The sequence below is a fragment of the Eriocheir sinensis genome, chromosome 15, assembly GCF_024679095.1.
Source record: "Eriocheir sinensis breed Jianghai 21 chromosome 15, ASM2467909v1, whole genome shotgun sequence".
In the NCBI taxonomy this organism is placed as follows: domain Eukaryota; kingdom Metazoa; phylum Arthropoda; class Malacostraca; order Decapoda; family Varunidae; genus Eriocheir; species Eriocheir sinensis.
This window is the reverse complement of record NC_066523.1, coordinates 991,225-1,006,884: the sequence shown is the minus strand read 5'-3', so window position 1 is coordinate 1,006,884 and position 15,660 is coordinate 991,225. Positions and strand designations below refer to the sequence as shown.

The 15,660-nt window shown below is 45.4% G+C and overlaps 2 protein-coding genes across 4 annotated transcripts in view; both read left to right on the top strand.

Moving 5' to 3' along the window:
* Window positions 1-1,748, top strand: part of LOC126998742 (ionotropic receptor 25a-like) — a 35,202-nt gene extending 33,454 nt beyond the window's left edge. For both annotated transcript variants that reach the window (XM_050860734.1, XM_050860733.1), the window contains exon 18: window positions 304-1,748. In XM_050860734.1, the coding sequence (XP_050716691.1) occupies window positions 304-485 (182 nt within the window). In that variant the 3' untranslated portion in view covers window positions 486-1,748. The remainder of the gene's footprint in view (window positions 1-303) is intronic.
* Window positions 1,749-9,211: 7,463 nt separating this feature from the next.
* Window positions 9,212-15,162, top strand: LOC126998741 (sulfotransferase 1C4-like). Of its 2 annotated transcripts, XM_050860731.1 has the most exons (8): window positions 9,212-9,347; window positions 9,528-9,698; window positions 10,317-10,462; window positions 12,450-12,651; window positions 12,818-12,944; window positions 13,103-13,269; window positions 13,546-13,654; window positions 14,312-15,162. In XM_050860731.1, exons 2-8 carry the CDS (start codon window positions 9,528-9,530, stop codon window positions 14,410-14,412), a joined length of 1,023 nt encoding a protein of 340 aa, XP_050716688.1. In that variant the 5' UTR covers window positions 9,212-9,347; the 3' UTR covers window positions 14,413-15,162. The 2 variants fall into 2 exon arrangements, with proteins under 2 accessions (XP_050716688.1, XP_050716689.1); XM_050860732.1 differs by lacking the exon at window positions 13,546-13,654 and having other exon boundaries at window positions 9,220-9,347.
* The last annotated feature ends 498 nt before the right edge of the window (window positions 15,163-15,660 follow it).

Genomic DNA, 15,660 nt, shown 5'->3' with positions numbered 1-15,660 from the left:
ATGCACACACACACACACACACACACACACACACATATACACACACTTCGCAGTACTTTGCTGTATTTTTTCATCTTTCTCTCTCTGTTTACCTATCTATCCTTATCTATTCATCTATCTCATCTTCTGTGATCCCTTCTCTATACTATTCCGTTTTCATATAAGGCCACCCAACCCCCCTCCCCGTTCCCTGCTGCTACTCATCTGGCATATATGTAGCGTTTGACTCACACAAACACACACAGGTCCTTCAAGTGTATGGTTATCAGATACTGTTAGTCCTTATATGTGGTCCACACACAGGCGGGGTGTTCATCGCCACGCTCATCGGCCTGGCGCTGGCCATGGTAGCGCTTGCGGCGGAAGTTCTGTACTACAAGCGCGGCAAGAACTCCCTCGTGTCGGACGTGACCTCGAAGAAAGCACTCCAGATGATCCCGGAGAAGAGCCACGTGTCCCGCATCAACGTGACGCCCGTGTTCTGAACCCAGGCGGCCCGTGTTAAGAGGTCCCGTGTAGCGAAGGTTGTAACTGGATACTTTGTAGCGATTGTGAGTCGATGTACTTGCGTTGTTGATTCATTTTCTTAATTTTTGAGAGGCTGCCCGTGAAGTGAAGACAGTCTGAATCAAGGCTGCCCGTGTTAGGAGGTCCCTTGTAGTGGGGACAGCCCAGCCATGTAGTGCAGAGTGTAAAGGTCAACTAATAAACAGTGTCATTAGTCCGTGCAGTCAGACCAGTGTTCTTCAAACTTTTCTTACGGTGACCCAGTTTTATTCTGAAGCATGAGCCTCACGACCCATGCTGGGGCCCCTTGGCTGGGAGCTGTTCTGGCTCTCTCGGTGAAGGAGTGGCGCCCCAGTGAGAAGCTTCGAGGCCCGCATCGGGGCGCGACCTGCACTTTGAAGAACCCTGGTCAGGACGTGTAGCCGAATAGAACAGTCAGTAAGAACCGAGCACTTATGGGCATGTGGTTCCTATATCCGTGTACTCTTGCAGAGATAACTAACAAGTAGACGTTTGTGTCCTGACTAAAGGCTGGCTGTGTAATAGCGACAAAGTATAGCCGCGTAGCACAGACTGTAAAGACCAGTTAACAAGGGCAGTGTAGTACTCAAGCCTGTATACTCGTAGCCATGTAGCAGTAACTCCCAAGTATAGCAACACATGTATAGTAATCACAACAGTGGCGTAGTTACGGGGGACCCTGCAAGGGGCCAAGCCACCCAGGGAAAAAAAATGGATCTTCCTCATGGGCCTTCAATGAAATTATGTGAAAAGACTGCTATGTAATTTGCCACTTGGATCATTCTTTATAGGTATTGCATAGGACAGCCAGTAGATACCTTTACCAGCATGGTCTCCCTCATAAGCACACCCCTAGTTAGGCCACCGGGTAACAGCGTATGTCAAAAGCATTTATATTGTACTATTGGCACTATAGTGTGGCTCTCTAGTGTAGCTCATAATGCATAGCACGAAGCGTGTGCAGAGGCTAGGGAGGAGTCTGCCTTCCTGAGGGCTGGCACACGACGGCTCTGTGCCCTGCAGGTCATCACCTCGCCGCGGCTAAAAGAGACGCACCCTTGCAAGCTGTGGCGCGAGCGATGCGACAACACAGAAAGTTATGGAGCCACCTCTGTGATATCAAGGACCAATGTTGAATACACAAAGAAAGGCTCGCCTGTGTTTCCTTTGCCTGTACTAAGAAGGGCAATATCACCTCTCCGGACGTTAGCAAATAATTAATATACTGGTTAGTAGAAACTGATCATATGTAAATAAGTAAAAGAGAGAGAGAGAGAGAGAGAGAGAGAGAGAGAGAGAGAGAGAGAGAGAGAGAGAGAGAACCCTCCAGGCGTCCCCAGCATAGCGGTCGGCGTGGCGGCATCAGCGAGGGCCGAGGGACTGGCGCGGAGGCTCGACAGGGAGAGGCTGATGACTGTGAGCGTCCTGCCGGAAACAAAAAGCAACACGTCAGTCTACCGTGGATAATTACTTAGCGTTTAGTTGAAGTCCAGTGAAGGCCTTCCTATGAACACGCCATATTCTTGAACATTTTGATGCCCAAGCTCACGTATCTGACAAGGCTTTCGTAGGAGTTTTGGGCATTTCCAGGGGTTATTGGAGTAGTTTTATGACCCTTCCTGACATTTTGACTCTTCTTCTGTATCATGAACCTAAAAAAACACTCATTAGAACCCGACTGATCTCCATTTCGGCCTCTGGAAATAGTTGATGTGAGAGATAGAAGGGTCTGACAATACCGACCTTAGTTTCAACCTTTTCATTAAGACAAGTTCACCTGGACCTTGCAATTGCTTGTAGCTACACACACACGACTGTTAAAATACATGCACAGAAACAGAGGCCCGCGGGGTATCCAGTGAAGAGTATAAGTTCATAACCATAACTTTAAAACTGAAAAAAATAATAACAGGAAAGTAATAATGATAATAATGCTATAGGAATAATGAAGAGGTAAATGAACAGAGTATTTCGACACTTCTCCACCCGAAATTGATCTCTCTTCTGGCCTCTCGTTCTGTTTTCTTTTGTCGGAGCAGCGTCTATAGTGCTTGTTTTTTCCCTTGCTGTAAAAAAGTAAATAAACAGATACTCTTCAAAAAGGGAGAGTCACTGCCGCTACGATAATAACACCGCCCCGCTGGCTGCCGCGGTTGCGAGGTGTGAGGCGCTGCAAGGAGTCTCAGTCGGCCAGTCGCTGTGCACCTGTCGCTGTCGGTGCCGGCTGCCGCTGCTGCTTGACGAGGCTGTCTGCGGGAAGCGTCAGACTAACGTTCCCTCCCTCCTGCCACTGCCGTTCCCCTGCCTGCGTGTCTACTGTCTGCCTCCATCCCTGCGTGTTTGTCTGTCTCCCGCCACTGTTGTTCGCTTGTGTGTCTACTGTCTGCCTCCATCCAACGTGTCCTGTCTGCCTCCATCCAACGTGTCCTGTCTGCCTCCATCCAACGTGTCCTGTCTGCCTCCTGCCACTGCTGTTCGCTTGTGTGTCTACTGTCTGCCTCCATCCAACGTGTCCTGTCTGCCTCCTGCCACTGCTGTTTGTGTGTATGTCTGCTGTCTACCTCCTGCTCCTGCTCCGCTGCTCAATTACGTCAGTGCTGGCCATCCAAATAACGTTCGTGTTGACGGGTCTTGTGCCGCTCCGATCTTACACAGCGAAAAACAACTTATCCATTGGGCGAACTGATACAACGGAAGAAAAACTGTGATCATACTGAAGCATATAAAAAATCAAATAAGTGCAGCAGCCAGTGAGTTAAAATGTCGGTGTGAGATGAATTACTGTTCACTCCAAGCCTTAGTGACCGCGGGCTATTGATACTAGCTTAAACAATACGTCACATATCGTCTCTCTTGCGGTCTGTTCCCTTATACCGTAGAAAAAAGGAGTGCAGACTCTATCGAACATCACCAGCATCCGGATACCACAAGGAAGAAGATAAGACGAAAGGAAAGAAAGGAAGTAGGTGCAAGCTTTATCAAAACATCACCAGCATCCTCATACCACTAATAGAGAAAGGTGCAAAGATAAGAAGAAGGGAAAGAAAGAAAGCACGTGCAATCTCTATCAAAGCTCTGACAACTCAAAAATAATCTTCAAGTCGTTCCTGTCCTTCGCCTCAGCATGGAAGACAGCACCGACGTCACCGAGGGTCGCACTGGTCAATATGGGCTGGAGGGGATCGGGTTCTTCCTCACCCTCACGTTCTTCATCAGGGTCTTTGGCGACATGGTGAGAAGGGCAATAAATGGGAGGATGCTCGATGACTCCGCGGATCTGAGAGTGGACAGCGTGTTGGCGCGAGTAGTGGACGCTTTGGAGTCTGTAGAAAGGCTGTTCGGTGGCTCTTAGGTCGCTATTGTCCAACGCTTCCGCATCTCACATCAACTATTTCCAAAGTCAGAAACGGAGATCAATCGGGTTCTAATGAGTGTTTCTTTAGGTTCACGGTATAGAAGAAGGGTCAAACTACCACTAAGGTCATGAAAACTACCCAAGGAAATGACCCAAACTCTTATGAAAGCCTTCCGTCTCTCACATCAGCTATTTCTGAAGGCCGATAATGAGATCAATCGGGTGCTAATGAGTGCTTCTTGAGGTTCACGGTATAAAAGAAGGGTCAAACTACCACTAAGGTCATGAAAACTACCCAAGGAAATGACCCAAACTCTTATGAAAGCCTTCCGAGTCTTACATCAACTTTTCAGCGTCAGATAAGGAGAGTAATCGGGTTTGATAATATGGACCTTTAACCATACAAAGACACGCTTCATCATCAGTGACTGGTAGCGTCGTGAAGACAGCAATAAACTGAGGGTAGAAAGAGCAATCAGCCTGAAGGTGGAGACTGCAGTGGCGGACGCTTTCCCATCGATAAAAAGTACTTGTGATCATTCTAAATAAATAAAATAGTTCGTCTTTGCCAACTCGCTTACTTGGGGAGCGAGAAATAAACCTTATAGGAGTTTCTTTATGAACTGTTTGATCAGCTAGAAGTCCTTGTTAGCTGAGAGAGAGAGAGAGAGAGAGAGAGAGAGAATTGTATCTATGGACATATCAGTTGTACCTATATATATGGACTTAACAAGATGACTGACTGTTTAACAATAAAATATTACCTCCGTGCATATGCTGTATACTTATTATGTATCACTGTTTTTGCTTCGCCTTTGATCTGCCTCTTATTACCGCAAAACAAAAGAAAAAGTTCATCTAAATAGAGCAATAAAAAGGTCGGTATACTCACACGCTTCCGCCTCTTCGATAATTTCTTTCCTAATTTATTTGCTTTCATTTCCTTTTTTTTTGTACTTCATTTGTTTTCTCTCTCGCTTTATCGTTTCCTCGTTTTATATTTTCTCCTCTTCCTCTTCCTTCTTCTACGATCATTTCTTTCTTATTCCAAAGGCCAAAAAGGAGATCAGTCGGGTCCTAATGAGTGATGTTTTAGATTCACGGCACAGGAGAAGGGTCATACTCCCACAAGGGTCATTAAACTACCCCTGGAAATGCCCACTACTCCTACGAAAGCCTTACCAAATATAGATGTGCTTGGGCGCCGAAATGTTTAAAAATATGTCCCAAAATCATTAGCATAGAGAATACTCATACTCTCTACCAGCACCAGAGCAGCTACGCCCTTCCTCTGTCACCTATAGGGAGCGTCTACTATCCTAACGTGTTCTCAGGGCGGAATAGGCTATAGCTACACTGAAGACTCGTTGGGGCAATTAGCGAAGGTTCTGTATAAAACCCCGTTCACACTGTGCCGACTCTGCGCCACGACAACCCAGCGACTCGGGTACACGAGGTCTTGGGTGTGAACTGTTGAAACGATCGCCGGATGCTGATTGGGCACAGTGTGAAGGGGGCCTATAAGTCTCTGGGTTGTCGTGGTCCAGGGTCGGCACAGTGTGAAAGGGGCTTAAGGGTTACATGCCATGCCAGAACGGTTGCCAAGACCACAAGGCTTCATTAGTATAGCCTGTCGATGCTTTGGAATACAAGTAATGAAGAAAAATAAATAAACCAAAGCTGAAATAAGGAAAATCAATGAGAGAGAGAGAGATATTGACTGGGCTAATCTATATGGGATGACTTAACTATGACACACCAAGGAAATTTTCACGCACATAAATATATAAAATAGATAAATAAACACAACTACTTAAATATATATATACCGTTTTATTGTGAATGCAAAGGAACAACAACAACTCTCGTCTTGGTCTATCAAATCGGCGTCGAAATTGAGCGGCAAAATAAATAAATAAATAAATAAACGTTGAAGGACTTACAGACAAATGATAAAATGAGAGAGAAAGAAAAGAAAGAAGAAAAAGAAAACGAAGAACAAAAACAAGACGAAAACAAGAAAAAACGGAACAAGGACAAGATCAAGTGTTTACATAAAAAAAATATATATAAAGTACAAATGTAAAAAAAGAATATATAAAAAAAACAATTATTAAGCATATTCCTGTACCAATCCGTCACATTATCATTATATCAAGAAATTATTAAGCTTATTCCTATACCAATCCAGTCTCCTCTGTGGCTCACTTAACTTCCTTTTCCTTGCTTTCTTATTATTTCTTCCGTTTTACACTTTTTCTTAATCACTCTTCTCACAATATCTTCATCCCTCGTTTACACGCACCAGACTTAGCGGGAGTCAGGTCAACAACACTATTCCTCGGTCTTGCACGGTCCTCAGCGGGTGTCGGAGTGGTGGTCGTAGAGGCGAGCTGTGGCGCTTAGCATGGGCAGTATAGAGTGGGTCAGGCCGCCGAGGAAAGACTGCTCTCGCTCAAGGGACCTGCCGTTACGGACCCGCTGCGCAATGTCCACCGCGATCCTGATGATGAAGCTCACTATTCCGAAGATAGCGAGCGTTTCCAGGCCAACTGAACTCTTGTAACCTGTATCCCTGCCCGCGATGATGTGCAATGTATCCATCCTGGCCGTCTTCAACACCGTCTGATTTAAAAGGTGCTGTGTATAACGAATCCTGTGCCGTCACTAAAGTATCTGGTCTTGTAGCTCTAATATTCACCGAAGTAATGAACGGTGCTCTAGATGAAGCATCCCGTATCGTCGCTGAAGTGCTTGGTGCTGTAGCTTCAGTGCTGACTGCGGTAACCAACGGCGACACAACAACGACGCCTTAGCAAGTGTGGCTCTGACGACGGCTGCCTCCAGTGTGCCGGCCCCGCGTGTGTGTGTGTGTGTGTGTGTGTGAAGGGATGTGAACGGGACCGTTGTCACTGACTAGGTGTGACCGCCGCCGCATGCACTGCCGGATTCGCAACATTCCAGAACAGTGATGAATCCAGACGTTCCGCTAAAACAGCGAAAGAGGAGGAGGAGGAGGAGGAGGAGGAAGAGGAGGATACATGGAAACATGGAAAGAGAGACAACAGAAATCCTATTGGCTTATTACGTGGTTACCAGCTCTAGAGAATTTATCTACTCGATATAGTCACTGTGCCTGGAGAGCAGATGAAATATTCCAGGTGAGATCTTGCCACCCCCTCCAAGCTATCTTTGTGGGAAGCGGCAACACGCTGGAAAGGTGTTATTACCTCTAAGCTACCATAGAAATCAAAGTATCCTCATTCGTATTCGAATACAAAGAAAAGTATTCGTATTCTGCGAATAATCTGACAAATACTTCAAAATTTGCAATCAGAAATAACATCTGTTGTTCCATACAACTCCAGCCTCCTGGGCAGACGTGTAATCGTCATGTATAATACAGGCTCATGAGCTGAATGTGGTGTGGGGTATGGTGTTTTGTGAAGTGTGATGTGGCTGAGAGTAATGTCTGGTGTGGTGTGAGATGTGGTGTGGCTTGATATGATGTGTGGTGTGGCTGTGTGCGCTGTGTGAGATGGTGTGCCTGGGTGTGACGTGTGGTGTGATGTGAGGTATGGTGTGACGTGTGATGTGATGGGTGTGATGTGTGGTGTAGTGTGGCTGTGTATGATGTGTGGTGGTTTGGCTGTGTGACGTGGGATATGGTGTGGCTGGGTTTGGTATGAGGTATGGTGTGATGGGTAGTGTGGTGTGACAGGGTGTAATGTGTGGTGTGGCTGGGTGTGGTATGGTGTGGTGTGGCTTGATATGATGTGTGGTGTAGTGTGGCTGGGTGTGGTGCGAGTTGTAGTGTGGCTGGATGTGATGTGTAGTGTGGAGCAGGTGGATGTGGTGTGTCGTGTGATGTGGCTGGCTGTGATGTTTTGGTTGGTGTGGCTGCGCGTGATGTGTTGTGGTGTGGCGGGGCGTGTAATGTGGCTGGGTGTGATGTGGTGTGTTACTGGATATGATGTGCGGTATGGTGTGGTTAACCGTGATGTGTTATTTTGTGTGGGGAGGGCGTGATTCTCCACATCTCATCCCCCCACCCTGTCACACTTCAGCCCCCCCCATTCCCTCCCCGTCACACTTCACCCCCCCCCCCCACCCTCCCTGTCATACTGAACACTTCACTACACACCCCTCCCCTCAACCACCACGTTGTCTTTATTAAACGCCCTTTTACTGATACCTTCTATTGCCACCACTCGACCTATAATGGCAAGCCACTTATGAATGACTTGCAAGGTTTATATTCATCTTAATTCGTCAGTAGTAGGAGTGATAACATGAAGCAGTTTCCCTTTTCACACACACACACACACACACACACACACACACACACACACACACACACACACACACACAAAGATTAGTAGGCTATACATACAGATTGCCAGATAGTTAAACTGTTGACCACAGCTCCAATATTTAGGGGAGAGGAACACTACACAATACACATCAATAAATCAGTGAAAAAAGCCGTAGTTTTATGTCGAAATCGACTCTATTCAGAACTGTGATCGTAGTGATGACGCAACGCTTCTCATCGGAAAACGTAGAGTAGCCGAGCATTCAGAGCTGCATAGCAAGTTGACAAAACAAAACAAAAAGACTGAAACTAAGCTGACGTGTGCCATTGCCGCGCTAGTGTACATGGCCAGATGGTATTAGAGGCACCCTAGCAGTGACCCACGCTGAGATCTCGTTTTCTACTTCACCAACTGCTCCTCTGTTGCCATAGATGTATTCTACTAACCTTTAAACGTCCCGGCAAATAGTAGAAAAAGTGTAAAGGTAAACAAAGGCAGAGGGAGGGCTGTGAGGGAATAATATTATTCATTTACTACTCTCAATGTGTTGTGATATTTTGTGCTGTGATGTGTGTGTGTGTGTGTGTGTGTGTGTGTGTGTGTGTGTGTGTGTGTGCATGAGTGTTTTAGAAATCTATATTGTTTATGACATAAACAATATAGATTTCTAAATATCATACAATATATTACATTGTAATATATTGTATTTATGATTTACAACTATTATTGAATAATACTGGAGACCCTGTGGAGCACCTTTGGGTGGAATGGGGCCTGTAAACCCAATAAAGAATATAAAAATAAAGATGGTGAAGTGGTGGGTTGAAAAGGGAATGTGCGAGTCATGGTGATATGAAGTCCCCATCGAATGAGGAAGTGCTAAGGCCAGTCATGAAGTATCGCAAAGTGCCACGCAGGGAATTATCAAACCTTATCTTCGCGTGATAGTAATTAAAGCACTACACCTTCTTTACTAAACCCAAATGAAGTTGTGTTACGTAAATATCATTTCGTCCACAGATAATGGTGCTCATGAAACAAAGGGATGTCATAGGACACCACTGGCACCCTCTCGGGCGTCCAATTAGTAAATTAAGAGGGTGTTGTGAGTTGTCAGTCCTGCCAGTCACACACCACTTCGGCACACGGTAAGCAAGGCGGCCAACACACCTCTGTGTTGTGCTTCGACAGTGCTTCTAAATTTGTTTCATATGTGCCATTTAAATGCTATACACACGAGCATTTAACCGAGTGAAAGCCTTACCATTAAAGCTTTAAATGTAATACCCTAATTAATGGCTTGCGGCGCTATATCCCGTGTCTTGAAGATGTTGCTGGACAGCGGGCACGAGGTGACGCTTCTGGAGGGGGAGGAGCTGGCACAGCAGGAGCAGGACTTCACAGGCCATAAAGATATGGGTCTGATTCGCTTGATCCCCGGCAGGTGGCTCTTTCCTAAGAAGTTCACCAAATATGCTAATGGCCTTTACAACTTCAAGGTAAATATATAATTCACCATGATTTTTTTCTTCTTCTTCAAAAGTCGCCTAAGAACACTGAGACCTTACGCGCACTGGTCAGCTCAGTGGTTCAGCGTTAAGTTCAGTGGTCAGGGTAAGTTCAGCGGCAAGTTCAGAGGTCGCCGGGCTTTCGTCAACTAACGAAATAGGTAAGTTAAGTGTTCTATTGCAAACATCTCAGTACGCCTCTGCCTAGTATAAGTACCAAGTATATGCAATAGGCTAAGTACCACAAATGCAAGTAGCTACGTACCAAGTATTTACCAAGTAAGTTAGTAAGTAAAGCCCGTACTCTCAAATATACAGGCAGCTCAGTTCACCTCGTTGAAAACCCTCTTGTAGAAGTTATTGGGCTTTTCATGAAGTGTTTCGTGGTCCTAGTGATAGCTTTACGCACCCTGAGCTCCATGAAAACTCGGTTAATCCTCTCTGTGGTCTTGGAAAATAGTCGTAGAAGGAGTCCGATGTGTTTAAGAATATGGACTTAAGTACCAAGCAAGAAAATAAGTAAAGAGTAATCAAGATCAGTGGTTGCAGGGCTTTCATCAGCAGCTAGTCGCATAGGGAAGTGAAGTGTTCTGTTTCACCCCTCACCAGTGGCGGAACAGTGACGTGGTGCTGATGACGTACCCCAAGTGTGGCACCACCTGGACGCAGGAGATCATCTGGACCATGAGGAACAACACCACTTTCGACCATCCCCACGCCAATGAGCCCCTCATGGACCGAGCTCCCTTCATTGAGTGAGTACACAGTATATCCTATACAAAGTATATCCTATACTGCTTAAAGAAATAGAGAGCGAAATACTCTCCTTCCTCACAACCGTATTCAATATGTCCTTGCGACAAGGCATCGTCCCTTCAGATTGGAAAAAGGGTAACGTGACACTGATTTTTGAGAAAGGAGACAAAAAAATACCAGGTAATTACAGGCCCATTAGTCTGACTTCAATTGTAGGTAAGCTACTTGAGAGCACAATTAGACACGAAATTATGAGTTACCTTGATAGCCACTCATTAATTGGGGATTCACAACATGGCTTCCGTAACAAAAGATCCTGCCTTTCAAACCTATTGACCTTTTATAACGACCTCTTCTCAGTTTATGACGTTACAGAATCATTGGACATAGCCTATCTTGATTTCCAGAAAGCGTTTGATAAAGTCCCACATCATAAATTACTTTATAAATTAAAGCAAATAGGTATTGACGGTCAAGTACACCAATGGATCGCGAATTGGTTGAGGAACAGACAACAAAGAGTGGTGATCGACGGATTTAACTCAGAGTGGGCGCCGGTCACTAGTGGCGTCCCCCAGGGCTCAGTTTTTGGCTCAGTGCTCTTCATCATTTATATCAACGCTGTGGATGTTGGACTCAATAATCGCATTGGTAAACTTGCAGACGACAGAAAGATTGGTAACTCGATGCTCACTGACGAAAACAGGTAAAGCCTCCAAGATGATTTGCACAAAATTTCACCTTGGTCTGATAGCTGAGAGATGCCCTTTAACGTAGACAAGTGCCAGGTCCTTCATGTTGGAACAAGAAATAAGAAGTTCGATTACGAAATGCGCTGCGTCAAACTCAAAAGCGTTCAATGCGTCAAGGACCTGAGTGTCAAAATCGCGTCAAACCTTAAATTCTCACAGCAATGCATCGATGCAGCAACTAAAGCGAACAGAATGTTGGGCTTCATTAAAAGATTTTTTATTTAAGAATAAAGATGTAATACATTGCTAAATTAGAAGGTGTTCAGCGTCGAGCAACAAAAAATGATCCCTTCCTTGAGCAACAAATCCTACGAAGAGAGGCTTTCCACCCTTAACATGTTCTCTCTTGAGAAACGTCGCCTCCGAGGAAGACTGATCGAAAGTTTCGAAATACTTAATAGTTTCACGAATGTGGACAAATCAAAATTGTTTATGATCGATGACACTTTACGAACGAGGAACAATGGCACAAAACTTAAATGTAGACAAGTGAATTCAGACTGCACCAAATTTTTCTTCAACGTTGTAGTGTGAGAATGGAATAAACTCCCACCTTCATTGGTCTAGTGTAACACGATTGACTCCTTTAGAAACAAGCTCGACCGACACTTCCTTGAACTTAATATTAACTAGAGTTGAAATGGTAAGTTTTGGAGCCATCTGATTAATGTAGAATCACTTAGGTTTAAGGACAGACCACCTAGTCTGGACGATGGGGTCTGTGTGGTCTGATTTTCAATGTAAATCTCTCTCTCTCTCTCTCTCTCTCTCTCTCTCTCTCTCTCTCTCTCTCTCTCTCTCTCTCTCTCTCTCTCTCTCTCTCTCTCTCTCTCTCTCTCTCTCTCTCTCTCTCTCTCTCTCTCTCTCTCTCTCTCAAAAATATTGAACAAGTTGAAAAAGAAAATGTTTACTGCACATCTGAAATTTGTTTCTCTCTTATCTATGTAGGTAAAAAAAATATTACAACACCACACAATAGACTGAAAAAAGTTGGCGTTCATCATTTTACTTTCCACTAGCAAAATCATGAGTAAAGTAAGCTCGACCTCAGGTACTTGACCAGCCCACTGAACTACCACCACCTTGAAAAAGAAACATCCACCGATACTTATTCAGTACAAATCACGGCAGGCAACTTTCCCACACTGCACTGCCATCTTCATGTCTTGATACACTTGTAACTCCTGGCCGATTAGGGTTTGTTGCCTTTTAGTAACTGATCTTCCATCCACAGATCTGACATGTACTACCCAGACGGCCTGACTCGTGACAGCCCAATGATGAAAGAGACGCCATCATTTTTGCGCCACTGTCCAGATGCTGACCCCAACGATGGAGTGTACTTACAAATGTCAGCAGCCATACCTGACCCCCGCACCATCAAGACACACCTGCCCTTCTCTCTGCTCCATCCTTCAATGCTGGACACAGTTAAGGTCAGCCATGCTCTCTTTTATTACTCTTTTGTACATATAACACATGATCAAGTATGAAAGGAAAGCTGACTGCTGCAACTTAAGAACATCAGTTACTGCAGTGATGTCTGATATTATCATTGTGTGAGTGAGCACGTAGTGCAGTGCAGCCTCCACCTTCTCTCAGGTGGTGTACGTGGCCAGGAACCCCAAGGATGTGTTGCTCTCCTACTGCCATCACTCACGCCTCTTCTTTGACGACGGCTTTCAAGGCACCGTGGAGGATTTCTACAAATATTTCATTAGTGGAGACTGTGAGCTGCAGTTCCTGACATTACTGGAGAATTTGCAATACTGAAGTCATTAGTCGAATAGGTTGAATATATTCATTTGTCAATGCTGAATGAAGCAAAGAACTTAGTGGTTTCTCAGAGGATATTGAGTGACTGCTGTTTTACTACCCTCACCACAGTACTGTGGGGTGGCTACGACGAGCATGTAAAGGAGGCGTGGGAGAGACGCACCCACCCAAACCTTCACTTTGTGTTCTACGAGGACATGAAGGCCGACATGATGAAGGAGTTACGCAGACTGAATGACTTCCTGGACACCCAGCTGACGGAGGAGCAGCTGAAGAAGGTACGAATAGTTCCTATGACTGACTGAGGGAGTTCAGAGCCTCATGCTTGCTGACACCTCCAGAAAACAAACATCTTGATGTGGTGAAGATGGTTGCGTGATGTAATGGTTTGGTAGGGCTGTGACAGACAGGTGCTACCATACTATAAGGGCCTACAAATTGTAGCCTGACAAAGTGGTTCCCCACCACAATGCCATAAGCCAGCAGTGTGGCTGTGTCCTGACCGAATGCTAATGATGTCTCTGTGTGTAAATGTGCAACTATATATTTTTCAGGTGGCAGACTACACCTCCTTCGAGAGCATGAAGGTACGAGGTGATGAGCAAATGAAGGAATATTACGACAAAGACGTATGGAAGAAAGACGGAGGATTCTTCAGAAAGGGTGAGAGAGAGAGAGAGAGAGAGAGAGAGAGAGAGAGAGAGAGAGAGAGAGTATATAGTAGTGACCATTCCAGAGAGTCCAGGTAAAGAGGAAATCCCTTCCCCAGCTACGGTGTGTTGACGGGAGGGTGTTAGCGGGTACAGTCATAGGACACACCAACGTCTTTGGGTGCCTCAGTTTAGGCCACAAAAGATTTCTTGCTCTCTGTTCCTGCCTTGAGATAACACATTACAGATACTACGAGTAAACTATAGCAATCCCAGATTTCACATTGGCCGTGTCCCGAGGTAACTGGTTCTTACCTACCACAGCCAGGCTCAAAGGGCCAACAGATCGGAGATGAGCACCGCAGCCACGCGCAGCTATAGCGTATGTACCAACCTGTACCTTTCCCTTACAGGTAGGCTCCCTATAATTCAGTTAGTTGACCGAGTGCCACTCCAGTCATAAACGTGTCCAGTACAGTACCGTGGCATTCCTCAAGCCACTACTTGCTGGAAACAAGCTCAGGAACCTGAAATAGGCTACAGCAAAAGCTCTTGATGAGGAGTGAACACAGTATTCAGAAAATGCTAAACATTGGACCTGTCTTCACCTTATGTTTTTGGAGCTTATCTGACTATGTTACTAAATAATAGCCTCAATTCCCCTCCCCAGGGAAGAGCGGTGACTGGAAGAAGAGCCTCACTCCAGAACTTGTTGCTGAGATGGACTCGTGGACTGCCAAACGCTTTAACTTTGGCGTCACCTTTAAGTAATCGGAGGGATACTCAGACCACACTGATGACCTGCTGAGTCGCCGTCCGTGGTCTCATGCACAAAGGAATGGAGGGAACAGCCTGCCGGCTAGGCCCTACATTACGCCTTGCAGCACATCGTCGGAGCTAATCGATGACATATAGCACCTTGAAACGACTTAACTTGAATGAAACAATGAGGAGTTTGAGGATACAACCGGCGAACAGAAACCCCAGAGCAGCAGAGGAGTTTGAGGATACAATTGGCCCAGGAACCCCCGAACAACAGAGTAGTGTGAGGATACAAGTGGCCAACAGAAACCCCCAGAGCATAAAGGAGTTTGAGGATACAACTGGCCTAAAGGAGCCCACAAGAACAACAGTGGTGGGAGGCAGGCCAATCAAGACACCTCCACATCCGAAATTGACCTCTCTTTTGGCTACTCTTCACTACTCTCTTTTATAGGAGCAGTGCTTAAAATTAGCGTTTTTTTTCTCTCGTTTTTTGGGGGTTCATATATTCCTGACCTTGAGCTGCTTCCTTTACTGTAAAAAAAAAAGTACAGTTGCAGGGAGATCTCCGGCGTGGGAGTCTGCATGGAAGGCGTGAGCTGACACGATTAAGTTTAGTTGAAAGCTGATCAGAGAGGCCTGGTTTTAGTTTGTGATATTTCTACAAGTTCTGCACTGAGTAGAACACAAAACCTTTCAGTAAATACCATATCATCCCTGTCAACTAAAATGTAATAAAAGTCTGCTGCAGAATGTTTACTACTGTTTCTTTGATCATTCTATAAGCACACCTCTAAAGAAACAAGAAAAAATATCTGAAAATGGAATGCAGCTATTCACCCCCCCCCCCTTCTCACACTTCACAACCCCCCCCCCCCCCTGTCACACTTGACCACACTCCATTTCTTCCCTGTCACACTTCACCCCCCCCCTCCCTCCCTGTCACACTGAACACTTCACTACACACCCCTCCCCTCAAGCACCACGTTATATTTAAACGCCCTTTAACTGATAACGTATCTTGTCACCACTCCACCAATAATGGCAAACAACATATAAATGACTTGCAAGGTTTAAATTCATCTTAATTCGTCAGTATATAGTACATAGGAGTGATAACATGAAACAGTCTCCCTCTTCAGCAGTGGTGGGCACCGCAAAGTTCAAACTGAAAAGTTAGCCTCACTAACTGGTGATTATCCCACTAACTAAAGAGTTAACTTCGCTAACACTAAACCGCTAAACTGATAAAGAAAT